General features: G+C 31.3%; 1 protein-coding gene and 1 long non-coding RNA gene across 3 annotated transcripts; one reads left to right on the forward strand and one right to left on the reverse strand.

Annotated features, from left to right (window-relative positions):
- Positions 1–5,144: 5,144 nt before the first annotated feature.
- LOC121123344 (uncharacterized) lies at positions 5,145–7,619 on the reverse strand. 2 transcript variants are annotated; one of them, XM_071890475.1, is made up of 5 exons: positions 7,485–7,619; positions 6,754–7,250; positions 6,462–6,681; positions 6,302–6,396; positions 5,145–6,243 (listed from the first exon to the last, which is right to left on the reverse strand). In XM_071890475.1, exons 2-5 carry the CDS (start codon positions 7,015–7,017, stop codon positions 6,205–6,207), a joined length of 618 nt encoding a protein of 205 aa, XP_071746576.1. In that variant the 5' UTR covers positions 7,018–7,250; positions 7,485–7,619; the 3' UTR covers positions 5,145–6,204. The 2 variants fall into 2 exon arrangements, with proteins under 2 accessions (XP_071746576.1, XP_040574393.1); XM_040718459.2 differs by lacking the exon at positions 7,485–7,619 and having other exon boundaries at positions 6,754–7,374.
- On the forward strand, positions 7,288–8,082 carry LOC139906136 (uncharacterized). The gene is made up of 2 exons (XR_011781448.1): positions 7,288–7,462; positions 7,526–8,082. It is a non-coding gene; the product is annotated as an uncharacterized lncRNA (long non-coding RNA).
- Positions 8,083–16,565: the final 8,483 nt, after the last annotated feature.

Raw genomic sequence — 16,565 nt, forward strand, 5'->3', positions numbered from 1 at the left:
AAAAATCCTAAGTCTACTTATTAATTACTATAAATTCAGGATAACTACAATATGAGAGATAAATGTTATAGTCGATAAATTACTCGGGAATTGCCAAAAAATTATCGGGAATTGATTAATGAAGTACCTATAATTCCCGGGAATCAACACTAGTAAATGTAAACATTAACAGCTTATATCTTACCTATTTACTAAAATAATTCAATTAAGATAATGTTCCTCCTTTTTGTTCAACTTTTAATATGTATAGTTGGATAACAAAGGAAACCGCCAATCATTGAGCACATCTAAGCCCCTTATTAAAAATAAGGTGCACAATATTTTTAACGGATAAACCAAATACTAAAAAAATATATAAAATACAATTTTTTACTCATACCGGGCCTTTAGAAAGTCTTGGAACATAATGAACGTTGAACAATTAATTACACCTAGCGGCTTTAAATAAAATTCTAGAGACTTTTTTTTTTAAATTGGAACGTATTTATTATTCATTAGAGAATATTATTTATGAATTTGAGCACCTCTGACCTCAATCACACGCTCCGCGCGACAATGGAACGCTTTGCACAAGTTAACAACGTAGTGATCACCACTCTTTCTAAACCGATTACTTTAGGGACTCAATACTGCTGTGGCGTTGTCTAGATGTTTTGCAGGTCAGGGCTCTGCGGTGGCCAGAAGTCCTTCTGGAAGAAATTCCTTTTTTTTTATCCAATCCTGCACGATTTTTGCCGTATTTGCAGGAGCCCCATTCTGTTGAAAACAATAATCGGCTTTCTTTAATAGTTTTTGATCTTGCAAACCTAGGGAAGCACTTTTGTTTCCAAAATCATCAATTAATCCTTGGTAGTCAATCTGTACCCAACGGGGAACCAAATTGGCTTTATTTTGTTACCTTTAGATGAAACAATGGCGAACATCATAACTGAGGGCAGATGTTTGGTGGCGGACACTTCAAGGAGGTTGCAGTTGACTTCTCCAAAGCATACAACCCGATCATTTTGCCTATTGTACACGGGATCCACTTTAAATATCTTCTCGTCCGAGAAGAACAAAATTTTAAAGCTTTTTGCAGCTATCAAATCGTAATTATTATTGAATGAGCAAGGGTCGTTCAATGTGACTGAGAGACTTGTCACTAGCTTTTTCTACGGCATTGGACACTGTGGGACGTCTCGCCGACCGCTTCTTCTCTAAGTCTGTCATCGTCATCTTTGGATTTATGAAAAAAACTTTTTTTTTTTTGCCGTTTCAGGCTTTAATGGGATCGGCCTTCCACTTCTCTGACGATCACTGATGTCTTCCCCATTGTTGACCTTACTCTTGACCCTCTAATTGGTGGTTCTCCAGACATTAAGGGTCTTTATAATATCAGTATTGCTAAATCCAGCGCGGACTAAACGAGCGACTTCTTCCCCTTTTTGCTACATTTTCGTTAATATTTATCCTAGAGACTTGATAAATAAGACATTCAAAAGGTAAATAATCAACTGTTCTATTTTCTAAACGCAGTTTTTGCATAAAACTAACCAAAATCTCCCGAAACGCAATAAAAAAGGATGATCCAAAACGGTAGTATCCTATTTGTGACGGTGCAAAAAAATTCTTGTATCGCGCCAAAAAACGGCCTGAGAAGCCTCAAACTTTGACATAGTCAGTTTTTTGTATTGTCCCTAGCAGAAAAAGGTATTTGTATAGGGAGAGAAAAATATTAACTTGAAAACTACGAGATATAATGCGAATTATTATTAATAATAGAGTGTTCATGTCTTTAAGCATTTATTGTTTTTTGTAGGATGAAAAAGTCTAAAAAAAAATTGTCACTCACAGTCTATAGTATATATACAGTCAAATACGGATTTGAAAAAAAAATTATAAACAGAATCTAATTAAATCCTGGTTGCCTCCTCGAAATGGTGACTTTCAAAATTAGTAATTTGCATAAGTATTTAAAAATTGTGGTTTTTATATACTTTGGATAAAAGAAAAATTTGGATATAGCCAACTCTTCATCCGGATATGACTGTATATACAAAGATCGTTTGCAAATTCCAAAAGATGGCACTACAGCACGTATCAAGATTATGCTTAGTTAGTAGCATCTCTTGGAAGAACACACACCAATTTTTAGTCAGATCGGTCTATTTCTTTCTGTTTGACATTCATTTAAATCGAGGAATCGGCCGAAAAGATTATGGCGACTATTTTTTGGATTCCCAAGGAATAACCCTTATCGACTTTCTGAAAAAGGGTAAAACTATTACAAGTTCATATTATTCATCGTTATTGGACATTATTGAAACCCGGGCGTACAATAATAACGCACACAATTTACCCACAAAAAAGTCATTTTCCAGCACGACAGCTCACACCTCAGCAGATTTGGTCGCAAAATTAATGGAAATAGGGTTCCAACTCGAGATGGCCAAGGTACTAGCAATATCTTGCCCCCTCACTCTTCTGTCATCCATCCCCATACCAGGGATTTTATGAATGATTTCTGGAGTAGTAGCCTCAATGGGCGTCCATAACGTTCAGCGTCACTTGTGCACATATGGCCACTCCGAAAATTTTGAAACCATTTATAAACTGCTGTAATTGAGGGTACAGAGTCGCCATATTGTTTATCAAGCTTCTTTTTAGTCTTTCGAGGTGTTTTACCTTTCATAAAGTAATGTTTAATCAATACACGAAAAAATATTTGTTCATTTTTTTAAAATCCCTCCAGTTCCTAGATTAAAACGAATGCCAACCAGAAAGAAATAGACCGATTTGAAAGAAATTTTAGATCCGTAACTTAATCCAAATCTGACTTCTGAGCTCCTTTTCTTAAAAAAATTTGGTCAAAAATAGTTTTGAAGACTTAGATGATAACTGAATGACAAGTATTCTGTAACACATTAGATAGTTATACATACAAGGGTTCATGGTACTATCACTTGTAGATTCATAATAAATAAATAACTTTATTGGATCAAAACGAAATGTATAACAGTTACATATCAAATAAGAAATTTTAGATCTGTAACTTAATCCTACTCTGACTTTTGAGCTCCTGTTCTTGATTAATTTGATCAAAAATAGGCTTTAAAAATTAGTTGATAGGTACGTAAAGGGTTCATGGAAAGTTTGGTTAAATGTTTCTAATGCTTATCAAGCTAAAGAAATCTTGTGATTTTAAAGCAATTCACTTTGATAATATTCAGTCTCATAAATGGATATTGTTAAAATTTATTTCTTACGCAAAACCAATGGTTCAACTTTACCAAGTGTTCGTGTCCCACGTACAATATTATAAAGAACAGATGTTGAGTTTATTTTATTTTATTCATTGCGATGGTATTCCAACAAGTATTAAATACTAAAAAAAATGTTTGAATACGCACGAAAAAAGGTTAGTATGAATTATGGACATTGATGTTACATCAGTTAATTAATTATCTTAAAAGTCGGAACTTATTGTTTCTTGGTTGACTTTAAATTTGAAGACACATATCAAATCAACCGGTACAATCCAGTCGACAAAGTTTTACCTATTGTAATTACCAATTATTTATGAACCCAGGCTTGTGAACGAAACACAAAATGGAACGGCTTCCCATGGAACGTGCGTTCAATGAATGGAATGCTGAACGGAACTCGGTGTTTTTTTCTTTGTTTTTTTTAACGCTAAAAATGAGATTTTAGCGTTCCGTTCCAATAGTACTTACAAAAAATGAAAGAAATCAAAGCTTATATATTTATTTTTTTCTTTTTTAAATATGATATAAAGGGCTCATAAAACAAAGACGAACGCTTGGGAGACCTATTTTGTTGCAGTGTAACAGGAGGGGCTGAGGAGGCACCTTTTGAAGGCTCTTATCGAATATGAAAGTTTCTATTACTCTACCTTAACTCAAATATGTAAAATTGACCATTTGATTAATAACGAATCATGTGGCTGAGGCTCATCATTTGGCCATGAATGTAAGAGAAGGGGCTCTAAAACTAATAAATTCTGCTTCCGTGTATTGCGGGGCTGTTTTATAGTTTCCTGCTAATTAGTGTTTATAATAGCTATGTCTCTCGAAATTATTTCCATAAAAGGGAGCTCAATATGATTGTTTCTTTCATATGAAAGAAAATAGTTTCCCTCTGTGTAGTTGAACTTCGCCCAGAGCAAGACAGCCTCCTCGAGGACGTCCTGGTACTTCTTGGTCACAATTTTCAGGCTTTTCGGGAACCAATACGGGGATATCCTCTTCCCTTCTAATGCCACGATTCCCAGTATCATCGCGGAGGCAAATAACTTATTCTGGTTGACCGGAGGAACCTCATCTACCACGTTGGCGAAGTAGTGGTAGTTCCCAGAGTTCGCGGTCCAGTTTCTCTTGCCTTGTTGTTGTGCTGGTCGCCAATCAAATCGGTTATACTTTGCCTTTTGGCATCCATCTCGACAATGAATGAATCGATTTTAGTCCATTGTAGATCATTTGAATGCTAATGCTCACTAGATTATTGGGTTAAAAATCTTGAGACTTAGTTCACAAATTAGGAATGATTCCCTGATACTATTAAAGTGGAAGTCAGAATTTGCTCTCGTACAGTGTTTATGGTATTATCTTATTATTGGACCGCGGAACGGAACGGAAATAATGGCTGAACACTGAATATAAAAAAAAATTGAACGAAACGCTGAATGGAACGCCAAAATAGGGGAAAGCTTACAAGCCTGATGAAGACAGACAACAACTTCTTTCTGTTTTGAATTATAATTCTATAAAAAAATAGTACTCGTGATTTATATTTTGGATGAGATACAGCATTGTCCATAGATAACTATAGCCAGTAGGGACTGTTTAACGTCTGGCACGACTTGTCTTCAGATGCACGGCAAAACCTCATAAAATTTGAAATGATAAATATGAATGAAAACATAATTGAATGTGAAAAATCCAAGCGGAATATAATTTTTGCACAAAATAACTTCCCTAAAGACTCATTTGGATTTTCAAAGATAATTTTTATATATATAGAATTATCTAGAGAGCTCCATTATAATCAAAGTGAATAAAAATTTATAATTGTTGCAAATGCTTTAATTTATTTTCCTCACCTAATGAAAGAAAAAATGAAAGTGACTTCGGATGTAATGAGACAGATTGAAAGAGTTCATATTATGTATATTTAAATAGGACACTGCTCGTAGTATATACGATATATTATATATTCAAACTTTTAATATAAAGAATTTTCTTTCTTTTTATTTTCTCTGAACTATAATTTTTTTTAATAGAACATAACATAAGACATCAGTGGACTTCACTAACAAGGGATGAAACTGTAAAAATAAACCAAAATAATAGCTTATCCCTTCAAAGTATATTCAAGGGAGTAAGTTTATAGTTTATAGAAAAGAAGCAATATTATGACGACTAATGTATGGCAAGAAGAAAAATATTTTATCTTGTGTAATCAACAGTCATTTGGAAGACAATCTTATAATAAAAGACCGTAACTTCATGTTCAAGTACTACAGCTTTAAATATTTCTTAAATTAATGGAATTATTACAGAGCTTAAGGGAAAATTTGAAAGAGATATTCTATGTAAAATTTTACAGTTCCATTAACTAATACATAGAGGAGACATAAACAGATGAAACTCTTCAAGTTTTGTTGAATTACTCCGAGAGGATTCCGACCAGACATAACAAATTTTTACACAACAAATTTTATAATATTTACTAAAAGCTCAATTAACAAAATATTATGAGTGATATGTTTTTGTTTGTTATTAGCATTTAAGTATGAAATGTCCCTTTAAAAAAAATCATATTTCTGTTCCTGAAATCAAATAAAAAAAAGATAGGAGGGGGTAGACATTTTATATCTTGAAGAAAAAAATTAATTATTTTAACACTTATATTAATATATGTACCATATAATTTAATAAACATTTTGAGAGTTAAAAAGTACAATTTATATCGATGAAAAAATTGAAAAATAACCTTCCATTTTCAACCACAAAGGTTAATATGTTCGGAAAATATGCATTATTAGATATCACACAACCTTTTAGTTCCTTAATAAGAGAGATCACACTAATTATTTTGATTATAATATTATTTGACTTGATTTTTGAAGAGACGAAGAAATAATCTGTCAGAAAGACTGGATGGTCCATCTTCTTTTAAAATGGTTTATCTAAAGACCTTGTAATTCTAAAGAGGTCTGGAACTTCCATTTTCTATGTCACTACACTGCAAGATATAAGGAAAATTTTTGATATGCTTTATGGATTACTTATTAGTCATTTACCATGATCATATAGTACATTAGACCAATGACGAGAGCAAAAGCCAGGATGGTTACAATGACTCGAAAAATCGTATGGTAGATTTTCTTGGAAAACACTGAAATTAAGATAATAGAGTTTCTGTGGGAGAAGAAAAAATATTGTTTGTGAGTAATTACGTACCTCGAAGCATTGGCCGGTTAGAATTTGCATTTTTTAAGTTAGGAACGCGTACTTGAATAAGGGTTTGATTTGTGACATTGGAGCTATTGATATTCGATGGATCATTCATAGAGAAGAATGGAGAGCGTTGGATACAAGGTGAAGATCCCAGATTTAAGGATGCAGAGGAGATGAAATCAGAAGAATGGGAGCATTGAGGACCATCTTTTTGTATTTGCGGCTGAGGAGTATATAAAAAAATAGAAGAATGATAAAGGGATCATGATTGGAAAATCCTGGACTTGCACTTTACCTCCATTTTAAAGGAACTAACTATATTTCTTAATGTCGTTTTAACGACTCTATTGTACTCCTCCTCGTTCTTAGTCGCCATGTCCCCATTGATGTACATGCTTAAGTTGAGTATAACATTTCCAGAGGGCACAACGTGAACAGGAGCATTATTTTGTTGGATATTTATTTCATTGGAGCAGGCTCCTGTATTGTCAATTATGTCGGACTTATTGCACTCATTGTTATCATCACTGCTGTCACTACTATATGATTTGTTCATCATATTGACAAATAACTATTACGTTGTAATAGTACATAGGTCTCATTGAATCGTCTCTATTTATTTAACTAACAACATAAAAATTTAAAAGTAATGGCAGTATGGAAGGTTCACTATGTTTGCGAGGAAATATTTGTCGATCAAGGTTGGAAAGTCCCAAAACAATTTGCAAATCTTGCCTTTTAGAGGGCATGGTATTTATTTATGGTAGAGAGGGAGCGTCGGAGTTGAGCTACCTGTGTCGAGATAAAACGATATTAGAAGACAAGACTCAGTCGTGAAATAAGTGAGAAACGACAGCTGCTCTGTTTAGTGCAAGGAATTAATACTAATGAATGATGATCCAGAAAGATGATATTTCTGTAGTTATGTACAATGTATATAGATGCAAATCCGAGTAAAAAATAATTATGTTATTTAAATGTCAGGATATAATAATTAATTAAGCGTTAGTTTTTCTATTTGTGTACCTTTTAATCACGCAGTCACTCTATTCACTCTCTTTTTTCAGTTGTGCATCCTCTAGTTGCTTACCATTGAATAATTTTTTTACTAAAACATAATGGAGTACGATGAGTGAGGCCAATTCTTCCATGATTTTGAGGGATTCGAATATATGTATTACTTAATCTCTGGGGTGTAACAAAGACTGTTTAACGCCCAGCACGACTTGACTTGGTATCGTAGAAAAACTTAGTAGAATTTTAAACGATAAATATGACTGGAAACATTATGAAATGTGACAAATCCAAATTCAAAACAAAGTTTATATTAGAAGAAAACGACGCAACGTAGTAATTTGAATATTTTGACAGAAATTCGACTTCCTATTATTGATTAAAATATGAGGATTCTGTCAGATTTTGACTAGATACTGCTAAAAAATGTTATGTATTGTCTTTTATTTACTTTTATCTCATGACGTAGGGATTTGTTTTAAATAGATAGTAGTGTAACTTTTTATTAAATAGATTTTACGTGTTTATACAGTTTAGTAATTATGTCTATGAACATCCTTTTAGTTTTAATCCCTTAAAGAATATATATATTAGTGTATGATTGTACCCCAATCTAAAGGTATTCTTATTGGCTTTGCTCTGGTCCGTTACTTCCGTCTGTTGGTAGTGTTCGTAGTACACTACAAAAAATAACTCAATACTTTTCGTTGAATCCACATTGGTAGTTAACTAAGTCGTATGAAGACTTAGACAAATCCTGTCGCTGTCTCTACAAAATAAAGGACCGAATGAGGGATACATTTGATACAATGGAGAGTCTTTCATATAATCCTGTCATATGAAGATAAGAGAGTCCTCCTCTTGAATGGGATCCTCTACCCATGAAATGAATTGCCTTTGATGCCTGGGAGTTAAATTTGACTGATTGAATCCCTCCTTTGTATGAGGACTCATACAAGATGGAATTAAGATAGAGGACTCTGCTAAGCTTTCCGGTCTTCGTACGTGCAATCTTCTCCTGCATTTTAGGGTAAGAACAACAGTATAAGAATTTCCAAGGTCCAAACGACATACACAGTGCCGTCAATAAAAATATAACTTCACAAGAATCAAACATTTAAAGGGACTGCACCTGTCTGGTGATATTTTTCTGTCTCTAGTCCATTTCTTCTCGTAGTCTTTAGAATAGATCAAAGAAATCTTTTATCTTTTTAACAGATGTCTTTGGGAATAGATATATGGTAAATAGCGCTCTCAACGAAGTTGAATCATATTAATATATTAACTTTTTTTAAATTAAAAGATAGTAAATAAAATATTTGAAAAAAATTATTCTTATTGAGATTTATTTAATAATTTGGAACATAACATTAAATAAATCTGTAATATTCTGTATTCTTTAAATCTATATATCAATATTTTATTTTTATTTTTTTTCAAAATTGGTAAAAGGATTGAATTGTATATGCAATTTGAAACAGTTCAAAATTGGAAGCAACATACAGTTGACAATTTTAAGCCAATTACGGAAGAGATAAAAATGATGAGTCTTCTATGATACTCATGTCAACTCTTTCATTTCTCTAGAGCTCTTCAGCACAATGTTGTGGCACTTACATAAAAAAATTCACTGCATTTTATTGTTAGCTGTAGATTTTTCTGTTTCTTTAGCACTTATTGTTTTTCTGAACGTTGATTGGTTGAATAAGAATAAGGTCTTGTTAAGTAGTGAACAAACATTTTACAACAAAAATTAATAAAGAAATAATTATATAATTGGGAGGATAAATTGGCTAAATAATACCAACTGATTTTGGGCCTTTTTCTGTTTTTTTTTTTTTTATTGAAAGGTAGATCAGTTTTGGATTTCAAAGAATACGAGGTGAATTTGAAAAATCGTTGATGGACTGAAAATCCAAAGGAATCAGAGGAAAATATGTCAATGCCTGCTTTGAACGTATATTGATCATTAATTCCATAATTAAATAACTCATTTAATCTTCCTCTTAACAACACAAAGATACCAAGGTATTATTTCCCCTCTAGAGTCTACAACCATAAAGGTATTATTGACATATGACTATTAAAGATCATAAAAATATATGGTTCTTTACACGAAATAATTGAGAAAAAAAAGTATTTTTCTGCAAAAAAATTAAATGTGGGAAATAATATCGCAGTTACCATATTTTCAAAAAAAAAAAATCTTGAAAGTTTTTAACCTTCCATTACTGAACTGGGATATAATAAACCCCAAGGTTTATAAAAATGCTTCTATTCCTTTGAATTTATATTATATCGCCATTACTTTTAAGTATGCTCCTAAAACATTAAATAAGACTATATTCAATCCTTTATTTATCTTGACAGTGCCTTGTATAGAATTGCTTCGTATATTTTGCAATTTTCTATGCTATGAATTAAATTAACTAAATATTTAGCTTAAAAGTCGATCATTTGGTTTTTCCCTTCAATTTCTTGGATTCTTTTTTTTTTTTTTTTTTTTTTTCAATATGAAGATTTTATATGGTCACAGTATGAGGGTATTAAATTTTGAGAGATCAAGATATCCCAAATCGTTAAAAATACATAATCGATTATAACTTTCGAACAAGCTGAAATACATAACTGAATTTGACTTTAGATGGAGGTTTTGTGCTTTACTGAATTCAATTCTTCTTAACATACGTCATTTTTTTAAACGACTAGTTTAAACTAGAACAGTTTAGATAGAGCGCAAAACCTCCTCCTAAAATCAAATTGAGTTATGTATCTCAATTTGTTCCAAAGTTATGTCGATTATGCATTTTTGACGATTTTTGTTATCTTGACCTTTGATGGCCTCATACTTTGATGACATGAAATCTTCATACCATGTTTGATCATTTTTTTTTTTTTTTTTTTTTTTTTTTTGTAAGCTGAAAGGCATATCTTTATTCTAACTAATACCTTTCTAAATAAATAGAAACATTTAACTTAATTAGATACAATTAATATCATGTTCTGTTAAAAAAAAACGAAACGATATTATAAGGTTAACAAACACAATGAAAAAAGTAAGAAGAAAAATTGGCAAATTCTAAGATCTGATAAGAGAATCTCGAGTTAGCAAACATTCTATATTGTAAGTTAGTATTTCCCCATCAATTGAGAAGGAGTTGAGGATCATAGTTGCTTTAAAAACGTAATCATTGAGCCACAAAGGGAGCTCTTGGTTCTGGTTCTTCACTTTGTATATTATACTTTAAAGATAAGCCACTCAATCTTCTAACTATCCTTATACCGCCAGGAACTTTATAATGAGGCAATTCGAGGGATTCAGTCTCATATTAAAGTTTATCCAGATCTCTTCCTCCACCATCTTAAGGATGGGGGTAATCCTTGCACCTTTGTAAAAAAGGTGACAAAAATAACCATTTTTCTCATTATGGTCGACCTGGACTTAATGGTAAAAATACCAGATGTTCCTAGTCTGTACTTTAACCATTTTTGACGTGAATAAGTGAATAAGACTCTTCAAAATGACGTTTGGATACGCATGCTCCATCCCATCTATAGGACCAAGTCGGTCAAACCTTCGCCTCACGATATTTGATGATCCTCTTCTTCACGACCAATACTAATACTGGAAGCTTGCTTAATCATTTTGTTTGTGACCGAGATAATTACTTTTGAAATCTTTGTTACACTCATATCTGAGTGTTCTATGGGATAGAAAGAAGTTATTCAACACGTCTGATACATATTGACCTGCAGAAGTAATGCCTTCATTTTTAAACCTCTATTACTAAACATTCTTTTTTACGTATTTCGTGAACTGGAGTAAAACCCAAGTACAACCCCAGATATTAAGAGAATTTTATTAGTTGATACACAGTCGACATAGACTTAAAATTAATTTATTTAATTTGTAATATTTTTGCTAACTATTTCATTCATTTTGACTCGAAAATATTGTTAAAAATTAATCCTAATATAATATTTGTTTAGGGTACCAGAAAAATATAATTATTGATTTTTATAGTTTAACGAATTTAGGTACCAAAAACCTATTAATTATTTTTGTTGAAGTTGAGTGTGATATATAGAATTACACCTCATATTACAATGGTAGAAATGCGGATATCTTAAAGGAAAAAAAGATGAACAAGAAAAGAACAACTTAAATGCGAAAAATTAATAAAATTCACGAAATCTTTATTAAAGCTGCAAATTTTACGAATAAATCAATGAAAAATTATTTTCCTTCAATTAAAATAGATTTTTAAAGTATCATTTAGGAACAAACTAAAAGTTCCGTTAATAAAATTTATTTTAAACAGACTAGAAGCAATTTGAACAATCCCAGTTCACTAACGAAGGGTTAAGGAATTCATTCTTATAGTTCAGTTGATGATTATAATTCAGTGGTTCGTTGGAAGAGGGTAAAGGGAGCACGTTCTCAATGGTACAGGTCATCAAAATCGATTCTTAACTTTTGTCATAATCCGGGTGACTAACAAACAAAAAAAACAAAAAACTAACTAACAAACAAACAAATAGATAGAGACAAAAACATAACCTCCGTTCAACTTCGTTGAGGAGGTAACAACAATTTACAGATTTCCATACTACCTTGTGGAGAATATACAGGATAGGCCAGCAAAATGTGGACTCGAGAGATAGATTTAGAAATGCATCAATAATTTTATATTTTCAATAATATGCAAAAAAATAATGTTAACAAAACATATGGACAAGGTTTTGCAAAACTTTTTTCCACTCAATATTACTTATAAATATATAGTATATAAAGAATACTTAACAATGTCCATAATCTTCATCACATCAACTTCAGCATCTAGAAGATCTGACATGCACTGTCTTTTTGCTTATTACTCGCTCATGATGACGAAATGACTAAATGATTAGTATAGTTTGTTTATGTAAAAACAACGGTGGAAACACAATATTAAAAAATAGTCACTAAACCTTTTCATAGCAATGAGAAAATAAACATAAAATAACAGGATGTATCAAATAATACCTAAATTCAAGGACTATATTATATTTATGAGCCAAAGCCGTATAAAATTCAGTGATGGATCTTGAATTAGGCAAGTATTTGTATGTATAGCTCCCACGTCACCTTATAAATGTATCATGAAACATTACGTAATCTACATTATTTGTGTATAAAATATTTTTAGGATGTATATATCATAATATAGTATATGTTTTACAAACCATAGGATCCTATCACACTATGTATCACCTATTGCTAGTATTATAATGAAAGGCTACGTGAATTAATAAATATTATAGGTCTCTAATTTCAATTGAATAAATAGGATATCTAGGGCATAATTACAATATTATTTATTCTAGTTTTGATTAAGTTTGACTAACTTTTTATGAAGTGAAATTTGAATATCTACTTTGAGATATAGTGTAAGCTGATGGAGTGTTACATAATACGTAAAAAAAGAAGGAAGAGGAAACTTCAGAAAACATTGAGGGGAACTTGCCACAAAAACACCGGCAGCGAAATGTTTTTTGTAAGTAGAGAGGTCACTAAATTAGTAGTTGCTCGCTCATGCTAATAAAATGACTAAATGATTAGTGTAGTTTGTTTATGTAAAAAGGACGGTGGAAACAGAACATCAAAAAATAATCACTAAACTTTTCATAGTAATGAGAAAAGTCCACGTTTTGCTACCTTACCTTATATATATATGGTGTCAGGAAAAAATGTCAAGGGAAAAAATGGCAACAGAAAAAATGGCAAGATTCTTTTAAACTGATATAATATCTATCACCAATATAATATATAATAAGATAAAAGAAAAATAAACAAACACGACAGTGGTTCCAATGGAAGGAGTGTTAATCACTTAATTATCCGTGATTAGTTACAATATCATTAGACTATTCATATTGGACAAGACTCTTGGATTGACGGGCAAGCATTTGCAAAATACTGGGCAAGAGTAGCAATTTCCTCTTTGTTATGATCCAGGATGTGTCAGAAGAAGAGGTGGTTGGCTGTGGAGCGACAAACCACTAAGAGGATTGGGACAGGTAGTCAAAAGTCGAGTCGTTGGAGAGTGGGAGGAAAACTGTAAAGCTCAGTACAGTTGGAGAAATCTGAAATTGCAATAGAACGATGGGGTTCGTCTCTTCATAAACCTAACTTCTTGTCCAAAGAAAACGAAACAAGCCTCATTACGTAGTTATCTAAAGGACTCGAATTCTCAAAGTTGTTTATCTAAGACTGTGAGTTCATACTTCCAATGTATCAAGCCAAGTATGAGAACCATAAAAGGGACTTATAGGCTCTTTCAACGAATTTTTAAGTGTAATTTTCTAGTATGACACTACGATATTTGAATATGTAACTAGGTTTGTAATAAATAATAATGGTCTTCAGTGACATTTATCAAAGAATATGAATATTATAACTCTATATATTTATTCATTTCAATTTGGAATGAGAATACAGCTCCAACTTCTTTAACTTTTAAAACAAATATTAATTTAAATTTCTTTGTCAATGTTGCTTCCATCAATTAATTTATTTATTGAATAAATGTAAATACATATCTTATGACGATGAAAAGGCTCTAAAAAATTTATTCGCAACTCATGTAATTATCTAATTTGGTTAATTTAGGTACGTACAGTTAGAGCCAACTCTATAGGAAGGTTTCAGGCCCTCAAAGATTTCAGGTGCCTTATATTTCTCTCAACTATATTGTATTTTAAAAGTTTGGCATTTGTGAAAATGTTGTGTCTACTTAACTCAGGTTTACCTTTCAATTACAGAGAAATACAATCCTTTTTATTTCTTTTGATGATGGTGGTTATTATTCCACTTCTGGTGATCGATCATAAATACACTAATATTTTTTCAAAGGACATTTAAAGAATTAGTTTTATGAATAAAATATATATCACCAAATTAGTCATTTCAATCGTTATTTTCGGCTTATGGATGTTTAAAAAATTCGTAACTTTCAAGTAATTTAGATCTTATTCCATGGGAAAAAATTAAATTTGTGATAAAATAAATATGTTTACTAAGGATTCTCACAGCGTGAATATGATATATTAGTTATTATTTTAATGTTGAAACATATCAAACATAATACACACAAACAGTTGGATAAATGAAGCGACACATTTTAAATTTAGGAGTGTTTTTCATATGCTTAGATTGATCTTCATTAATTAAAGACAAAAATCCTTCCATATTCTCTAAGAATACTACAAAAGAAGGGATCCAAGATACTTTATCCGCAACAGGAGATACTTGAATTTCAATTTCTACGAGAACTGGGATTATGAGGGGGGCTGTTCTCGGGATCAACCATTTCGAAACTTTGTAGTCAACAACCCCTTGCACCAAGATATCCGACGGACACATCTCCACCTTATCTTGGATTTCGTAGATATTTTTTTTCGCTCTCTCCAACGACTCGACCTTTGACTACATGCCCGACTCCTCTTAGTGGTTTGTCGGTCCACAGCCAACCACCTCTTCTTCTGACACATCTTGGATCATAACAAAGTGGAAATCGCTGCTCTTGCCTAGTATTTTGCAAATGATTGTCCGTCAATCCAAGAGTCTTGTCCAATATGAATAGTCCATCATGTGTAATGATATTGTAATTAATAACGGAGAATTAAGTGATCAACCCTCCTTCCATTGGAACTACTGTTGTGTTTGTTAATTTTTTTTTTCTCTTATTATATATTATATTGATGATAGATATTTATATCAATTTAAAATAATCTTGCCATTTTTCCCATTGAAACACTTTTCCTTTTTTTAATCTTGCCATTTTTTCCTAAAATATATATAAATGACAAATTTGGAACTATTTTTTTACAAGAGACAAAAAAAAACTTTTTTCAAAGTTTGAAAAAGGAAAAGAATTTTAACGAAAACCTAATTTTTCTAGAATCTTTGCTCGAATATAAAATTATACAATCTCCATCAATTATTGCAAAAACTTAAACAAATTTTGATTAGGAAAAAATAACTAGGATATTTTTTTTCTTTTTAAAAAAGACACACTTTTAATCTTGATTTATGAAAGAAAACTTTTTACAATCTAGTTTAAAAGGTGGGCCTGGAATTCCAAACGTTCTTGTCCGAATAATAAATAGATACAGTGTAATTGTAAAAACTGCAACCAGTTTATTCAATATTGAATTTCGTCATGTTTTGAAATATTTAGGTATGTAGTTACATGTATCGTCATTAATTAATAAAAAATAATTTACTTTTAGAATATCAGTCAGTGTACATGATGTCATGTTAATTATCCTTTGGTAGTCTGGATATGGAATGAGCTCTACTACCCTTTTTCTACAATATTTCATTATGGACTATTTTTTGGCATATGCTTAATTTCTAATGCTATATAATAGGTGAAGTAAAAAGTTATGAGCGTTTTTTCGCTTAATATTGTCAATAAAATTAAGGTAGTTAGGATTATCCAATGTAGATGGTTCCAAACTGTTTTAGGACTAATTTTCAGTTCATTGGAATGGAATAAGTGTTCACGTGCCGATTCACTCGACGATTTCTTTTATTTATCAACATTTCCGACGTCCATATTACCAGAGCAGAATCATTACAACCACCGATTTGCTGTTGCGTTCGATACTGTGTTAGGTTTACAATTCTCTTCTTTTTTTTTTTTTTTTTTTGCCTTTTCACCTTGGTCGTAGTGATACTGAAGAATCTATTAAATTTTCTCTTTTTTTACTTGCATTTGACATAATAATTAATTATCTAATTAACTTAAGATCTACAACGATTAGATATACTTATAATAAATTTTGTATCTTAAATCATCATTTTTCCAAAAAAACTAATTTTACAAAAACTTTAATTTTCTGTGAATAGCTATGAAATTTTTGAAATTTATTTCCAAAATATTTCATATTTGGGATTTTATTTCCAAAAAAAAATAATATTTGAAATTTGGTTTCCAAATAATATATGTTTTTTGTTTTTTTGTGAACAGCTGTTGATTTTTGAAAACAAATCCAAAAATATATTTTTTTGTGAATAGCTTTTGATTTTTTTTTTTTTTCCAAATA

The sequence above is a fragment of the Lepeophtheirus salmonis genome, chromosome 8, assembly GCF_016086655.4.
Source record: "Lepeophtheirus salmonis chromosome 8, UVic_Lsal_1.4, whole genome shotgun sequence".
Taxonomy (NCBI): Eukaryota; Metazoa; Arthropoda; class Copepoda; order Siphonostomatoida; family Caligidae; genus Lepeophtheirus; species Lepeophtheirus salmonis.

Coding starts and splice junctions, on each gene's coding strand:
- LOC121123344 (XM_071890475.1), bottom strand. CDS start 7,017: ATGATGAACAAATCATATAGTAGTGACAGCAGTGATGATAACAATGAG. Junction 6,397..6,461: donor TAACCGGCCAATGCTTCGAG/GTACGTAATTAC, acceptor TCTTAATTTCAG/TGTTTTCCAAGAAAATCTAC. Junction 6,244..6,301: donor TAATGTACTATATGATCATG/GTAAATGACTAA, acceptor TATATCTTGCAG/TGTAGTGACATAGAAAATGG.